This window comes from Empidonax traillii, unplaced genomic scaffold (genome assembly GCF_003031625.1).
Source record: "Empidonax traillii isolate 1590-97213 ecotype Southwest subspecies unplaced genomic scaffold, ASM303162v1 scaffold96:size1206935, whole genome shotgun sequence".
Lineage (NCBI taxonomy): Eukaryota > Metazoa > Chordata > Aves > Passeriformes > Tyrannidae > Empidonax > Empidonax traillii.
The window spans coordinates 95466-112425 of NW_020955289.1; the positions used below are offsets into that span (position 1 = coordinate 95466).

The window sequence follows — 16960 nt, forward strand, 5'->3', positions numbered from 1 at the left end:
TTCTTTAGTCATCTGAGTGATCATACTTATTTATTTAAAGTTCCTGCCTCAGGAATTTGATATATTTCAGGTGAGATTGATACAACATCAGGTTATGATTATTTATGTTTAAAAAGCATATCCACAAGAAAAACAGGAGAAATTAGCAATGTTACAGTTATTCACCACAAAAGACACAAACAGAAGGCCTGCAGCTCTCCTGACAGTTCAAGCAATTGTTCCCAGGAGACTCACATCAGCAGAAAAATGAACACATGAACTATTCATCCTAAATGAAGCATGATTTCTTCTGTAATTAAAGCAGGATATCACCTGCATATATATATTTCTGTATTTATAAACACACCTGAAATAAAAAGTGTTGAAATGTCCCAGATAGATAATTCCTTTCTGAAGATACTGTTGGTGTTTAAAGAAACACATTTCTAATATAGAATTATTTTGTATAAGTAGGACAAAAGAGGGGGGAAAAACTGCAATTCAGGTATATCCAACTGGATTCAGGCAACAAAGTCTTTGTACATTTTTCCAAGAGTTACTGCTTCCATGATCTAATTTGATGATTAGCTCTGAGTTGCAATTGGAACCAAAACCCTGGGTCCCCATCTGGATCCTGCTCACAGCAGTATGAAAACAGCTCAACAGCTGCCTGTTTTATTTGTATAAGAATTATGACTGATGAGTTAAAATGTCTGCAGTAATTTCCACCTGTCCATCCTGACTCTTGCTGATCACTGCCTCTGCTCCAGGAATCGATCAGCAGCTTGGAGAAGCAGCAATTTGTTGCTGTAATTCACAAAAGCTGTTTGGTGGGATTCGATCCACACTGCCAGTAGGAGTGGAAAGTTCTGGGAGAGGGGCAGGACAGATGGTAAACATAAGAACCACAAGAGACTTTCAGACATACTATAAGCAAGTTCATGAAAAAATAAGTTCATGTGCTATCCAGTCATCCACACATAAAAACCCTAGTATCAGTTAAAACAAAACAATCAAAAAACCTCACCTTGATTTCTCATTCCCTTTTTAAAAGTAGTAATGTTAAAGTGGAGCCCTTTATAAAAAACTCTAACTAAAAAAAAAAACAACAACCCACAAAACACCAAGTTGCCATAGTCAATTTTTCATTACGTCAGCTACTTAACTTTTACTTGCTTCCTTAGCCGTATCAGCCAGCTAGAAGTTACAATATGATGAAATTAGGCTTTAATTAGTTGTGTTTAGAGGCTAAACACTCATCAAGAAGATAACAGAGACATTCACCTATGAAACCGAAGACTGCCTGATGCCATTTCACCAAGTGCTAGGTAGGACCACATGCAATTTGTTCTCTGAGAAGACAGTGCTTTTAATCCTCTCACAACTACACCATTCAGGGCAACATTTCCCTAGTCATATTCTGCACCAAACTGAAGCTCCCCACAGTGCTATTGCATTCAGTTCATTCCAAAACACTACCTTCTGCTCACTCAGCAATTACATCAGCCAATCCATCACTGCTTCCTCACAGCTGCTCCCTCCTTTTCTCTTTCTTGGCCAAAGATCACTTGCACAATTTTCAACCTAAGACTATCCCTTACATCTGAAAATCAATCAGCACTCCAGTTCATGCTGTAAGTAAACTTAAAAAAAAAAAAAATCAATTTTGTGTTTAAGGTCATTTATAATCTATTTCTTTAGGGTTTTTAATACATCTTAAAGAAAATACATCTTAAAAGAAACCAACCAAAAACAACCAAACAAAACAAACAAACATACAAACAAACAGTTTAGGTAAATATTCCTGTAAAAATACAAAAAGGTAAAAAAGACATTCAGGATGTCTAATGCATCCTGTTTTCTGTTTCCAGTGTAGGAGCAGCTCTTCAGCATGACTAAGATAACTTAGTCATACTGTACTGTAGTATAGTTCTGCTTCAAACAGGGCCATTAAAGCCATAATATGTTTTAAAAATCCAAACACTAAGTTACTCTAAAACTTTGAACAGCCCCTAAAATATAGCGTCTAGCCATGCTGTCACCCCATTACTACAGCACTGAAGCAGACACAACTTGTAACTATATATATTTCCTCTGAAAATCAGTGATTCTTCTAACTTAATCTTGGCAAATGCGCAGCTCGATATCTTTAATTAATATTTATTAGCTATTCTTTTCTACATTGAACTTTTAGGTATTTAAATCCCTAACATGTGATTCTATAACTACAGGTTTTATGAGGTGCATGCTTATTCCCACTGTTATGGAAGTGGAAAAGAGAAAGTGTTAAGTACAAACTCCTGACCTCAAGATCTTTCAACTCAATAAACAAACAATCCAGTTTAATAAATACAATTAATGTCTTATCTCACAAATATAATTCATATATTCAAAAGAAATATACAGATTAAAATATTGTGTATTTCCCTTTAGATCATTAAAAAACAAAACAAAACAAAAACCAGCTTGTCACTGATATAACGTGATTATTCTTGATTTTTAAAGGTTTTTTTACCTCCCAAAAAAGCTTTTTTACCTGCCACAAAGAAGGTTGTTTTTTCTGCAAAAATAAAACAATATAGTTTCCCCATTATTTTTCGTATCATTCATAAATTCCAAAATGTGGGGAAAAGCAGAATTTATACAAAACCACACTCATCATAGGAGTTAACTGACATTTAGGGGGAAAAAAAAAACCCCAAGCTATTTGTCTTAGGAAAATTCTCTCATTCTAAAACTCAAATAAGTGACAAAATGACCAGCTCAGAGTTCTCTTTCATACATATGGAATAAGATGTCTAGTCACGTATCAAAACAAGCTGTTGAGGGAGATGGAAGGCAAAAACAAAAGGGCACCAAAAAGTTGTAACAATGAACTTCAGGTCCATGCTGTCCAGATGAATCCTTCTGTATTTCCCTAGGTTTAAGATAAAAGCAAAATAATCCTGGCAGCTTTCAACCCTCAAAAGTCCTAAGAACGGGTACCTGGACTCCTGGTTGTCATAAGTAAAGCCTGCAGAAAAAGTGAATTGAGTGCTGGCACACTGGAGGCTGTTTTCTCTTGAAAATATCAATAGGGAATACAACATATTTCTCCATAACGCAATTGTCTTCAGCAGTCCTTGAAATGATTGACAGGCAGCATTAAGCTTTAGGGATGCTCAGAAGATATTTAATGTCAAGTTCAGTGTAGAATGTGCTAGTATTTTAAGAACAACACCTGTTCCGAAGCCTTTGAATACTATTATCAGTCCCAGAAAACAGAAGGAGCCAGAAGCACTTGGCAAAATAAACTCTAAAAGAAGAGTTTTCTTAAAGTCTGCAATTTGAGAATAGCTTGTTTGTTTCTCTATCCTCCTTCCTCCTTTTTTCCTTCTTTGTAATTTATTTATTTTTAGATTGAGTGGGCATGAAACAACATTACTTCAGGAACAGGTTGTTGCTTTTTTCTTCTAGTCACTTTAACACAAGGTAAGGTAAGCTTTCTTGTGATAATGCGGAACTGCTGTAAGCGACTGCCTTTGTTCACCTTTTCCAGGCAACAGCTGATGTAATACAGGCAACTTGCTTTTCTTTCAAAAATATCTGTCCTCAGAATAGTACTAACAGCACTCAATGTAAACCCATACCTTTCCTGATTTATTGTAATAAATTCATGCTTACACTTCTACATGTGCTTGAGGCAGTGGGTTTTTTTCGTATTTCTATTCATTTGCCCTGAAAAATACTCTGAGCACCTTTTCTTTGCATCCAGAAAGACTGGGAATGTGTATAAAATTGCTACCTGCATAAATAAAATTTAAAAAAAAAAAACAATAAAATCAAAGTTGAATATATAAATGCAATGGTCACAATAAGAGAAATCTATTTTCAGAGTAAACCTATTTACTCACTGAAATGTTATCAGAGAAGAAAGTAGGATATGTTTGGGAAAAGAAAAAGGGTAAGCTTACAGAACCTCTCTAGTGTGAATCCTGATAATCATCTAAGATTTAGAAACCCTCTAAAGAGTTTCTTCCATTCACATAGAGTACTTGTTCATTCAAATATATGTCACTTCAAATATACAGATTTGTTTCGATCACTGCACTGTATATCAGGTTTCTACCCCAAAGCAATGCAGAGGATAATGCTCTTTTATTATCCAGAAAAAAAAAACCCTCCCTTATTTATTTACTCTTTTCCACTCTTAAATTTCAAATGCTTGCCATAAATTCAAATACAGAGTTTATTTCTCTAGTAATGATGTGTGTTACTAGTCTAACTTTACATTTATAGCATTAACCTAAGACTTAAATGTGGTGTGATTAATGAATTATATATATCCTCTGAATGGAAAATCTACATAATTATCATTCTATCTTCTTGCTGTCTAGCAAAAAAGAAGAGAACACCACCTGACAACTTGAATATATCAGCGTTTTCTATAGCAATAAGATGTTCTCTGAATAAAACATACCATAATGATGACCATTTTTCATTATTTTAAGGAATAACCCAGTGATTGCATATTAAAAATGGTGCCTGCACACATTTTTTTTCCCTTGAATTAAGTCCTTAGGACCAGAACTCAAGAATTAAGAAACATGGTCTTAAGATGCCTCCAAAACTTTCAGGTCTAACTTCAGCTCCAGTTAGAATCAGAAGTTACTGTAGCTGCTGAAAGCAAAGATCAGTAAATAAATGAACTTTAAATTATGAGGTTCTATATCCCCAATATTTGTGACAGAAGAAAAGATTTTTCCAATTAGCTGCTTAATCTAGCCTCTCAGTTACTTCCAGCAAAGAGCAACAACACAGCACAGATTCCAAACATCCAACCCCTGGTTTATATTCAAAATCACATTTGTCTTTTTTTAGTAACAGAGCTACAGTGAGCTGCAACACAGGCCACATCTTACAGAGACAATACAGAGAGGCAAGGTCTGCTCTTTTGGGCTCTGAGCTGAGAACAGGCAATATTTTTTCCAGAGTTGACTGTATACTTTTGCAGTGAAATATACATGATTAATTCAGGAAACCCCATTGTTTACTTATCCAAGGAGATAAGTAAAAAGCGCAAAACAATTCTGCATTAACGTAAGTCCAACAATGTATGTAGCTTTGGAAATTTCCCTCTGTCTGAATCACTTCATCTCTATGACAAGGAACTAGACCAGCATCACTGCAACTGCACTCTCTCAGAGGGAGAGTTTGACAGACCACCAGCTTTTCCACTGGTCACTGCTTGGAAGTCTTTTTGCCACCGATCAGTGCATATCATAGCTTGAGTCTCCCTTCTTTGGACACAGGATTTTACAGAATCACAGAATCAATTAGGTTGGAAAAGACCTCTGAGATTATCAAGTCCAACCTTCGACAGAACACCACCATGTCAGACCATGGCACTGAGTGCCATGTCCGGTCTTTCCTTAAACACCTCCGGGGTCAGTGACTCTATTACCTCTCTGGGGAGCCCATTCCAATATCTAATTACCCTTCTGTGAAGAATTTCTTCCTAATGTCCAACCTAAACCTCCCTTAGCACAGCTTGAGACTATGTTCTCTCATCCTGTCACTTGTTGCCTGGGAGAAGAGACCAACCCCCACCTGGCTAAACCCTCCTTCCAGGCAGTTGTAGAGAGTGATAAGGTCACTCCTGAGTCTTCTCTTCTCCAGGCTAAACAACTCCAGCTCCCTCAGCTGCTCCTCATAGGACATGCACTCCAGACCCTTGGGGCTTTGCTGCCCTTGTCTGGATCCACTCCAGCACCTCAATGTCCTTCCTGAATTGAGGGGCCCAGAACTGGACACAGGATTTGAGGTGCGGCACCACCAGTGCCAAGTACAGGGGTAGAAACACTTCTGTGGTCCTGCTGGCCATGCTATTCCTGATACACCTCAGGATGCCACAGACCTTCTTGGGCACTTGGGCACAGTGCTGGCTCATATTCAGCTGGCTATTAACCAACACCACCAGGGCTTTTTCCGCTGTGCCACTTTCCAACCACTCTGCCCCCAGCCTGTAGCTGGAGCACATTTTGTCTTTGTGAGGTGGACCGCTCTGATCCTGGAGTCTGATCAAAAACCTTCTTCCCCCCGAAGTTCAGTTGTTTTTTCCCTATGTCTGACACTGATGCAATTCCTTGAGTCCATTTGGGTGAGAACCACCAAGCAGCCAAGAAGCGCTTCTCTGCTTTTGAAGCGTCTGTGATATGATTAAGCAGCACATTGACAAGTGTAGGGAGGCTAGGATTCACCCTGAATGAGACACATAATCTGACAACAAAGTTGCAGAGTGCTAGTGCATTGGCTCAACCTAGTAGACATCACCAGTTTGTTTATGAGACAGAAAAGCAAGTGATGGGGGTAGCTGGTGAAGAGTGGGGGAGGAATCTGACCCTGCAATCTGGAAAGATCAGTGCATACAAAGGCTTTCAGCTCATACCAACTGATGATGCAAAAGAAACAACTTGGTTCTACCCACAGAGCCAGTAGAGGCATGCTGGAATCACATTTGATATGCTTAAATCTGTATGTTCTCATCAGGTATCTTTCAATCGTTCCTGGGGGTAACCAAAACAATCAGAAAACTGGTCAACAAAGAAAAAAAAGTTATGAAAATTGCTACTTAGGTGCACAGCTCTTTTGTTAGCAATTGAGCAAGATTTTAATTGGAAAACATATCTGAATGTAGAAGTTGTTCAGCAAATACAGAATTATCAAATTATCACCACTGACAGTGAGCAAGAAGGAATTAACTCAGCTTGATCTCCAGATTAGACTGATCACGCAAGATTGATAATAAGAATGTGAAGTACACACTTAATTTGGAAACTGATCAGATTTGACAGACAAAAGATAATTATAGAACTTCAGCTATCAATTTATAGTATAACCATACACAAAATTGTTGTCCTTTTTTTGATTAAAAATTAATGAGGCTATTTGCTGAATCTCTGTTAGCTTTTCTACATGAGAGTCTCACACATTTTCAGCAATGACCACCTCAGTGTGTATTTAATCAATTTAAATAAATAAATACTGAATATAGAACATTTATTTCTTTATTTAAATATATATATATGAAAACAATAGAACATGATTTCCTACGGTGCAACTGTTTTTTAATACTTTGCCTAATCTAAGTAGGATTAAGAAGCAAAAATATGCAACTTTCTCACTCAAAAGCTTGAAGTGAAATAACTTACTTCAGACATTCAGTTTCTTAATATTTGGTGGTAGGGTTAATTATAGTCTTATATTTGAAATATTTTCACACTTGAAAATGATATTTTATCTTGAAAATCTAAAAAGAAAAACAAAACCCCAAACCAGCCAAAAAGCCTTAAGCCACAACCTACTCATTTGAAAATGCTTATATATATATTTTTTTTCCGAATGGGCAATAAACTCATTGCTAACAGAGGGGGTAAAAAGTCTTTGGATGACCTGGTGCTTAGTTATTGGGAGTTGAGGGTGGGGAGGTGGGCAAAGGAACCCTTTGAGAAAGCATTGACTTACACTGCAATATCAGGAACACAAAAGATATTTTGGAGTTGTGAGAAGGTGGAGGTATAACAGCACATAGGCAGACCCAAGAGCTCTGCTACGGAAATCCAGATAGACAAACCTTTAATGCTGCTCTTCCAGGTGTGCGACACAGGTAATAGGAAGTTTGCAGAAAATCTCAGCAATCTCCTATGGAGCTAAGAGGCACCTCAAAATTAATCTAATTCTTTTGCTTAGCACATATACCCTGGTTTCATATGTAAAGAACATTTGTGTATAACATACATACAACAAAACATCTACCGGGAGAATTCTGAGCACCTAAAGAACCTTTCAAGTAGTTGTTATAAAAATTTTTGAGATATTCAATTTTTTATAACTGCTAATAAATCATTGCAATAGTAACATTTTAAAAAAATATTTGAATTAATTGTTGAAAATTCCGTGCAAAGCAAAGCATATTTTCTAATATTATCTGGAATCCCTTCTTGCACTCTTGCCCGGAATTAGAATTATCCCTCTTCTGGATTAAAGATGCATTGGTGGATTAGTCTATCACTGATGACAACATAATATATCCTTCCCACAGGCTTAAACTGGAAAGAGGTCTGTTAACTACAGAGTATATTAAAACAACTGCCAAAAAAAAAAAACACAACCAAACCAAAAAACCTTTGGCAGTACTTTAACATTTAAATATCATCATGTGTGAGGTCAAAGTAGTTTGTGAAACATAACCTTGGGTTCAGTGCCTATTCATTTCACAGACTGTATTACCTGTAAAACTAGTGAGACATGGGACTGATTCCTGCAAGGATTAGCCATCGATATTACTTTTAGCTCTAGCCACCTGAACAACCTCTGGAATATCAACCACACAGGCAATTTAAATGAAAAACAAATTGGTTTTAATTTTTCTACTTGATGCTTGGATATATATACACATTTTGCAAAACTGTACTTCTTTATTTGATTTCTTTTCATCAGTTAAAGAAGTATTAATTTTTATATTTAAATTTAGCATTTTCAAAGCTACGAAGGAGATGAGCTATTTCTGGAGATTTTAAATTTAGTTGTGATGTGGAGTGATACACAGAACTATGTTTCAGATAGAATTAAGTTGATTCATTGCTTTACTCTTAACACTCTAAAGGAGATATTATGTTATTCTGTAAATTAAGAGACATGCCACCAGATTCTCAGAGAATAGTACCATCCTCCAAAGTTTTACTAGATATAAGACTACGTAGTTAATAAAACATCTTCCCTTGTGAACTTCTGGGAATATTTCACACCCCAGTAATCATACCATGACAACTTCTAGAATACACTTGCCTAATATTTGAGCCAAATTCTGGAACGTTAACTAAACCCAAAAATCTCACTGCCTGTAATTAAAAAAAAAAAAAAAAAAATCTGTATTTTCTGGTGAAATTAAATATCTAATTACATTATTTTCCAATTATATTCCAGGAAAGAGTAGATAAGTTGATAGCATTAAATTTGAACGTAGGACACTGAGGTCTTTTTCTTGTTTAAGAAAAGATCGGTCCATTTGACTTCATGAAGCTCAGTAGAATCACTGACTTAAAAATGTAGCTCCATTTGGGTATAGAATTCAGCTAAGTAATAAACTTTCTACCACGCTTGCCTGTTGGTGTCACTCAGAAGATGGGGATTAAACATTTACCTAGTGTTTTATTTAATAAAAGAGACCTGCATGTCATCATTAACATTGCTTGCTAAATTGGATCTTTGAAGAACAGTGTAGAATTCCTGAAGCATTTGTGTGCACAGCTTGCAGGCTGTGTGCTCCATCCTTTGAAAGGAAGCCATTGTAAAGGGGGAGGGTCCTGAGCACAAAGAAGGGAAGAACTGCTTTTCACTGGCAAATAACAGTATCAGCAACAAAACTCTTATTAGAGCTGCTTCAATATGCAGTAAATAATACTCATACACTTTACAGAAATAAAAGGGTGGAGGATGGGGGGAAAGGACTTAGAGTTCTGCAGCTGAAGGAATTTAAAGGTACATCTAAGTAGTCTTAAGAGACTGCTTTATAGAGAAGTATCAGTTACATACGGACAGCCTGGATCATAATTATTTGTGTATCCTCATACTACCAGAACAGTTATAATAAAGCTCTGTGCTTCTTTGCAATTGATCTCAATGACTGTATTATTTTCTTGCCATTTTACAATTTATTGATTCAATAATCACAGTTCAGCTGTCTTAATCACGCAGCAATCAAACCATCGAGGAAATGCCAATAGATACATAATCAAGAAGATTTCAAACCAGTTAGACGGCAATGTTTTCATTCAAGAAAAAGCCAGTAGCAACTCAAATCTTAGTTGTTTTTCCTCCAGTATGTATGCCTGAGATTTTTAAAAGGGAATTAAAGGGAAGGGAGTCAGTTCATTTCGGTCTAAATCCTCTATCTCCCCTCTCCTTTTTAGTTGCTTTAACATGAGTGAGCCCCATCAAAAAAGAAACAAAACTCAAGACTCCTACAGGCGACTCCTAACGCACGGCCGGAGGGGGAGCACGCCAGCCCCGCACGGGAACGCAGCGCCTCGCCGGGAGAGTTCCCAGCGCAGCGGGGCGCCGCGGGAGGAGCTGTGTGCGGGAGCTGGGAGCGGAGCCCAGCGCCGGGACCCACCCGGGGCCGGGACCTGTCCATGGTGCTGCAGCCGGGCGGCCGCCGCTGCTGGAGCCACTGCCGAAGGGCCCTTCCCCTGCTCCTTCCTGCCTCCCCTCCAGTAACGCCCTGCAACAGCTGCTGCCACGGATGAGCCCGATTTACGGGAACTCAGCTTTTAGGGAGGAGATTTAATGTGGGGGCTGAGGGTAATAAAGCCAAAAAAGAAAATCCCAAAACCTCCCGCCAAAGCCCTGCCCAGGCTCTGAGCGAACCTCTCCCTAGCGGTCTCTTAGCTTCTCAGGGCGCTGAGGAAGCCCCAGCCCAGCGCACAACTTTCCTGCAGGTATCCAGGCTCTGGCCCCCTTGAAGCCTTCGCACAGCGGGTCGGGGGCAGAGGGTACCCGGCACCCTCCTCACCTGCAAAGCTGTGGAGAAACCAGGGAGGAGAGCGGGAGAGGCTGGGAGCGCCCTTGCCTCCCCCTCTTCATTGCCGGCTTCTGGTACCAAGGAAACCCCAGGGCGGTGGAGTGAAGGAAAGAGGAGCCTCCCACCACACGCACAGTGCCCCCCGTGTATCCCCTTCTCTGGGCGTCGGAGCCCCAGCCCGGACTCACGTGTGCCGTCAAACCGGGTGGCGATGGTGTCGAGGAAGGTGTTCTGGGGTGCCAGTAATCCCTTCATAACCGGCATTTTTCCAGCGCGGTGCGAGGTTCCCCATCAAAGTTTGTCTACGAGGGTGGTTCGAGAAGAAAGTGCATAGGGCGCCTGGGGGAAGGTAGGGAGGGAGGAGGCGGAGGGATAGAGGGGAGGAGGATGGGGATGCCGCCGCGCCGCCTCCGGCGCCGGGAGCCCCCCTCTCGTCAGCCCTGGCACGGCACAGCGCTCCCGCCCCCGCCGCGGGTGCCGGGCGGGGCGGCGCGGGGCGCGCACAACTGCGGGGCCGAGCACAGGTGCGGGGCCGGCAGCGTCCGCGCCCCCTCCCCGCACCCCGCCAAAGGCAAGGGGGACGGGGGCGCCGGTGGAAAGCAGCCGTGAGAGAGGACAAGCTGGGGAAGTGGCACCTTTATCCACCTGTGGCTGGAGGCGGGTGGGGCGGGGCAGCACAGCACAAGCACAGCACAAGCACAGCACAAGGACCGGCGGCTAACCAGGCGCTGCGGGGCTGCCTTTGCCCCCACTACCACCCCGGACAGATTTCGGCTCTACCACATGAGAAGTTTCCCAGGCCTATTAGCTCACATGAGCCCTGTTCTATGAGTAATAATATCGTAGCGTAAAGCACGGGCTCTTACGCTGCTGGAAGGAGAAACGCCCCTGAAGGATAGTAAATGCCTCTGTAGGTGCTCAGTGGAGAGCAAGACGAACATGGATAATGCTCCATCAGGTGTGTGGTCTCAGGAGTCATTCGCATTTATTTATTTATTTAAGGGATAGGCACTTGCTCTCACCGTGAATTCCTCCTAGAATATTCTTTCACAATTCTTCCCTGCAAAATTCCTGAAATTAGTATTATTTTTTTTTCGGACAGCCAAAAAGAGAATTGAGATTTATATCCTAGATCAAGAGGTGTAATGTGTAAATTAAAATAAATAAATACATAACAATAGTAATGGAGAAACGAGCACTGCCCATTGGGATGAATAACCTGCTCAGACTGGTACCATGGCTCTTTAAATGCTGCCAAGATAACTCTCTATAGTACAGTCATTTCACTTAGTGTAGCAGCAATGGCAAAACTTCTCCATGTTCTTTCAGGACTAAAATACACCAGAAAAAAGAAGTGGGAGTACACTCCCTAATCGACAAAATCACTGTACAGAGGAAGCCCGTTGGGCTCTTGCTATTTCACAGTATTGCTTTTTAAGGTTATCTCTTTCTCTAGACAGTTAGAGGACCTTGATTCACACTTTTTAGCTTAAGCAGCCAGAGAGAGATTCCAGAAGAGACAAAAACGGTCTTTCTTTACAACACTTAATTAAAAGTTAAAAACACCAAGAACCTCAGAAAATGCTGATGCATAGGGTTTATCACATAATATAAAGTCTACCCATGGTAACCCCACCTTGGCTCTGAAGAACACAGCAATATTTTGCTGAGATCATGAATCTGTCCAATTGTCCTTGTATTAGAAGCCTGGGCAAAGAGCTACCAGCTCATTTTTCAGAAGCAGCATGTGTAAAGAGAGACTGCATTACAGTACTTCGGAAGTGTCCAAGATCTCACAGTACTATCAGTTTCTTAGCTAGCTGATAAACTTCAAATTCCTGTCAGCCTTGTCCTTAAACTGTACAAGCACTGGTCTTGCCCTTAAAATGTACAGTTTTTAATACTGAATGCCAGCAATTTTTAATTTTCTTTACTTATTATTCTCACATCTTCCAGTTCAATATAAACAGAGTCACAAAATTAATTTCTTTTGATAGGTTTCCATTTAGTTTCACTGGCTGTTTGGGTTTGATGGTACAAGTAGGTACAGCATGTACCTACTTGTGAAATAAAGAAAACCCTGTTCCACTAAAGCATGATCAGATTTTCAATTCTGACTAAGTGTTCAGCAACAGAGGTTGTTAGGGTAAACCTGAACCATTGAAATCTGACAAGAACCTTACCTATGTTGTAGCTGTGTGCTGTAATTGTGTTTCAGTTTGTATTCTTTACCATGGCCTGCCTAAACACCATTTAAGTAGGCATATGGTGAAGGAGAAGGGAATATATTCTTAATTCTACTGCAGGCAGTCAGGAGACAGTAGCCCATACATACAATTAAAGATATAAATGTATTTCTTAATTTTGATCATCACAAAAGGGGAAAAAGAGACTATTTTCCAGGGGAGTCAAATTGTTATCTGGTAACAAGCCTGTAAGTGACTAAGACTGAACTTCCTCACACACAGAGACCACCAAGTCTGAGCTGTAATCATACAGTTTTGAGGGTTCTATTAATAACAGCTTCAGTAAGTTTAGAGCTTTATTAAGAGTTCATGGAAATTTCTTAACAATCATGAGACAGAAAATCCTTGAATAAAGCCTTTAGACTTAGATTGGGCAAAAAATGCCAAAAATTTATTGAAACACCTCAGAAAGGGTGGATATGTGCCAGAGGAGTTACATGGCACATTTCATGATAATGGTGAATACAATTTACAGTTATTTAAATGTATTCACCACTAGCCAGGGGGATGTGATAGCAATGGCAGTGAAAACTCTACCAACAATTAAATTCTGCTGATGGACAAGAGGGAGGGACAATTCCAAATTCTTTGTAAGCATGCTGAAGGCCTCTTCATCTGTGAGACCTTCAGGAAAGAGGAAGTTTGCTGTGCTTTACAAACAGTCACGATCTTGGCATACTCTTGCAAATTGGTCATGGAAACAGCTATGTACTATGACCAATTCAGCTTCTAAAAGTTATGTTTGTGTTCTACATATCACAAAACAACCACCCAAATTTCTCTGAAGTAGAACTAATGAAAGATATTACAAAAATGATGCATATAAAAAGCCTAAAACTACAGAAAAAGAGAATCTGAGGTACAGTATCCTATTTTGCACTTGTATTGAGCATATTCTAAAACCTTTTACTAATTAGAGTAATCCTCCTCAATGGAGACTGGTACCTAACTTCAGAGTTAGCTGCAATACACATAAACTTAGAGTTGCTCAAAGAAAGAACAATTTAGCAGGCTGAAATTTCAGTGGGCTAAGAAGTAGTTCAGAAAAGCAGAGAATGAGCTAAGAGTATATAAAAGAGAGGTGTAGGAGCAGCTGAAGTTTGCAGTCAGTTCCTAAAAATTATTTTTTAAGCTTTAAACAAAAAGCAAACCAGGGACTCTGAATAGTCACAGACTGGTTTTCATTTTCTTACTTTTTTTTTTTTTATGGTTAAGAAAAGTAAAATACAAAAATACAAACCAAGGTGAATCAAGAAATCAGTTTTCAATTTTCATATATTAATTTTTAATGTCTGGGATATTTAGAGAGGGTCTCTAATATATTATATATTTTTGCTGTCAAGGACAGATAAGTAAGAGTTGAAAACTAATTTTGATTTTTGTGTATAAATCAATATCCAAGTAAAGTAAATAGCCTACTCCCTGTATTCCTGTCTTTCTTTGTTCACTGAGGAGCATTTTGCTGAATTCAAAAGTAAGTATATATAAAAATTTATATATAAAAGTTAAGAAAGACTGTACTAGAGCTGAGAAACCAAGTACTAATAGCACTGCTGCTACTCTTCAAGTTGCCATTAGCATCCAGAGATTACAGTTTAGACCAGAAGTACTATCTAAAAAAATAAGGTTTGTTGCTTCAAATAACTCAACTATATATATCTAGATAGATAGATAGATATAGACATATATCTAAAATCTCAGTCCTACATTTCCCCCTACTTATCCACAGCCACTTGGGCACTCAACATAGCACATTCCATTGTGAGGCACTGTATAATCTTTTTAGATATTGCTTGTTACCCAGAAATGTGGGTATGGGCACAGTTTTGCACAGAACATATGTAAGGAGCAGCATGTTGTAGCATTTTTGGTTGTAATTGTTCACCTTCTTGTCTTCATTTATTATTTAACCAAATATATTGGTTTTATAACCAATATATTCCAAATTTTGCTTTTGATCTTCCACAATACAATGAATTACTTCATAAAATAAGAAGTTAGGAGTTACTTATTGCTTCCCTGGCATAACTACTTGACCTCAACTTACCTGCTACAATTATGAAAATGAAAACAGCTAGTGAAAATCAAATTAACAAGGACTGCCTGCAGCTTACTTTTGTGCTTGAAATTGCCACCCACTTATTTGTTTGTTAACCTTAACACCCAATGGAAAAAAAGGGAATTATGTAGAAGCCTGAAAATTCCAGGAAAGGGCAAAGAACAGCAACCTGCTGTTCATCTGCCATGAACAGGCTAATTTAGCCTGAAGTAGTGCCTGTTAAGAGTATCATCCTAATAAATGATCATTGTGCTTCAAGAAGTGCTGGTCTTTGCCTTATGCTGTGTATAAGCTAACAACAGAACTTTTCAAGAATAGAGCTGAAAGGGACAAGTTTAGGTGGTAGTTTAAGTCCAAAGCTGGCATCTCTGGCTCAGGAGGACGCTAAGTTCCTGTAAACTGGAAAAAGTTGCAAGCAAGCAGAAGAAACCATATATGGTGCTACCTTGAATGAAATTAAAGCTTGAAACTTCACTTTTCCTCTGCTGCTGGCAAACATCCATGAAACATTTTGGCAAAAGCCTCATTTCTTTTTAGTGCTAGTGTAAAAGGACATGACAGCGTTCACAGACGTCATTCACTAATCTACTGAAAAATTGATGTGCTAGATTCACAAGTTTCTTATTGTATTGATAGCACCATCATATTGGGCTGCAATTTATGTATTTCTTTCCTTTTAAAATATACAGGAAGTCACACATCAGGTTTCATTTCACAACATATATTGCTCAACTACTTAGAATAACGGTTTATATGATATTGATTCGGTATTTTATAGTTAGAAAGCTCTTGATACATTCAGACCTAGGTTTCAGATGTGCAGCAGATTTACAAAAAGGGGACATGATGTCTCTGTAAAGCAGAAAGTGAATTAAGACCTGAAGATATCTCAGTTGTCAAACCAGAAAATTGGTCAACAGTTAATAGACTCTGCCAGATCACAAAATAAATAAGGTTGTAAAATTTCTATTTCTGTCTCCACTTTCCTATCCATAAAAGCAGAATCATACTTTTCACCTCCAAGGATTGTGTGGATACTATTAATATGTGTAACAACAAAATTTTGCAAAAACATCTGATAAAGCTAGAAGCAAATTAGCAGTTGTCATTCAAGAGATGTTTAGATAGTGTTCAGAAAGTTATTGAAGAACATTTCAAACAACAGGGAATTAAGAATACACTGAATTGTTCTATTATTAATTGGGCACCATCATGTAGGGGAAAAATACTCATTGTTTATAGGAAAAAAATACTGTCTAAAGGAGAAATGTACATGTATACTCAGAATTAACACCCAAAGCTGAATAAGCAATATCTAGTTTGAGTCAGTTTTGGTTTCCATCAGGAAACAAAACCAAAACAAGAAAACCAGCAAACAATCCAAACCCCTCAAAAATAACACTACTAGTATTAAATTTAGGAAAAAAAAAAAAGTCACTCTACACCTCTGCAGATTAACCTTATGGTTAAATGGGAACAGAAGTTTTCTTCTTAAAATCTATGTAGTAAAATACAGATAAAAAGAAAGTTGGATTCAGAAGAGACTAAAACATTATAAAGGCTTATTTTGTATTTCCTGGTTATGAAAGACATTGCAATCCTGTTTACCTCACTGTGGCATTGCAGTGACGTCAAAGGATCCTGTAGATTATTCTAAAGCTCAAACAAAGTTGCTGGCTCAGTTCACCTCTTAATGGGGAGTGTTGTTTTGCTTCCCAATTCTTTCAGCTGAATACTTAAGGAATGCAAATGCAGCTGTTGAGATAGACCTTATGCTAATATCAGAACTTCACTTATTTATGACCTGGAGTTAAAAGTTATTTCATTATAAAAAGTTATCCATTTCAGTTTATCTTCTTGAATTCAAAAAGTATCGTACCAGAATTATTTGCAAATTAAGATTGTGCTTAGTGAAAGAAAAGGAGTCTTAGTCTAAAAGATTCAGAGATGATACTGACTATATAAGAGACATAGTAGGATGCTTGGAATAAAGAATAATCACAAGCACAGTTCTAGATATGGGATTTTCTCTTAAGCCTTCAAGATGATCTTCCTACATGCAGATGTAAAAAGTGATTCCTCCCACAGATCCACTGAAGCTAATTAGAAATTATG

The 16960-nt window shown here is 38.6% G+C and overlaps 1 protein-coding gene across 1 annotated transcript in view; it reads right to left on the bottom strand.

The window, feature by feature from the left end:
* LOC114056547 (potassium voltage-gated channel subfamily H member 8-like) overlaps positions 1-10853 on the bottom strand; it is a 94159-nt gene extending 83306 nt beyond the window's left edge. Inside the window, exon 1 of the mRNA XM_027881833.1 lies at positions 10729-10853. Within this exon, the coding sequence (XP_027737634.1) occupies positions 10729-10804 (76 nt within the window). The 5' untranslated portion in view covers positions 10805-10853. The remainder of the gene's footprint in view (positions 1-10728) is intronic.
* Positions 10854-16960: the final 6107 nt, after the last annotated feature.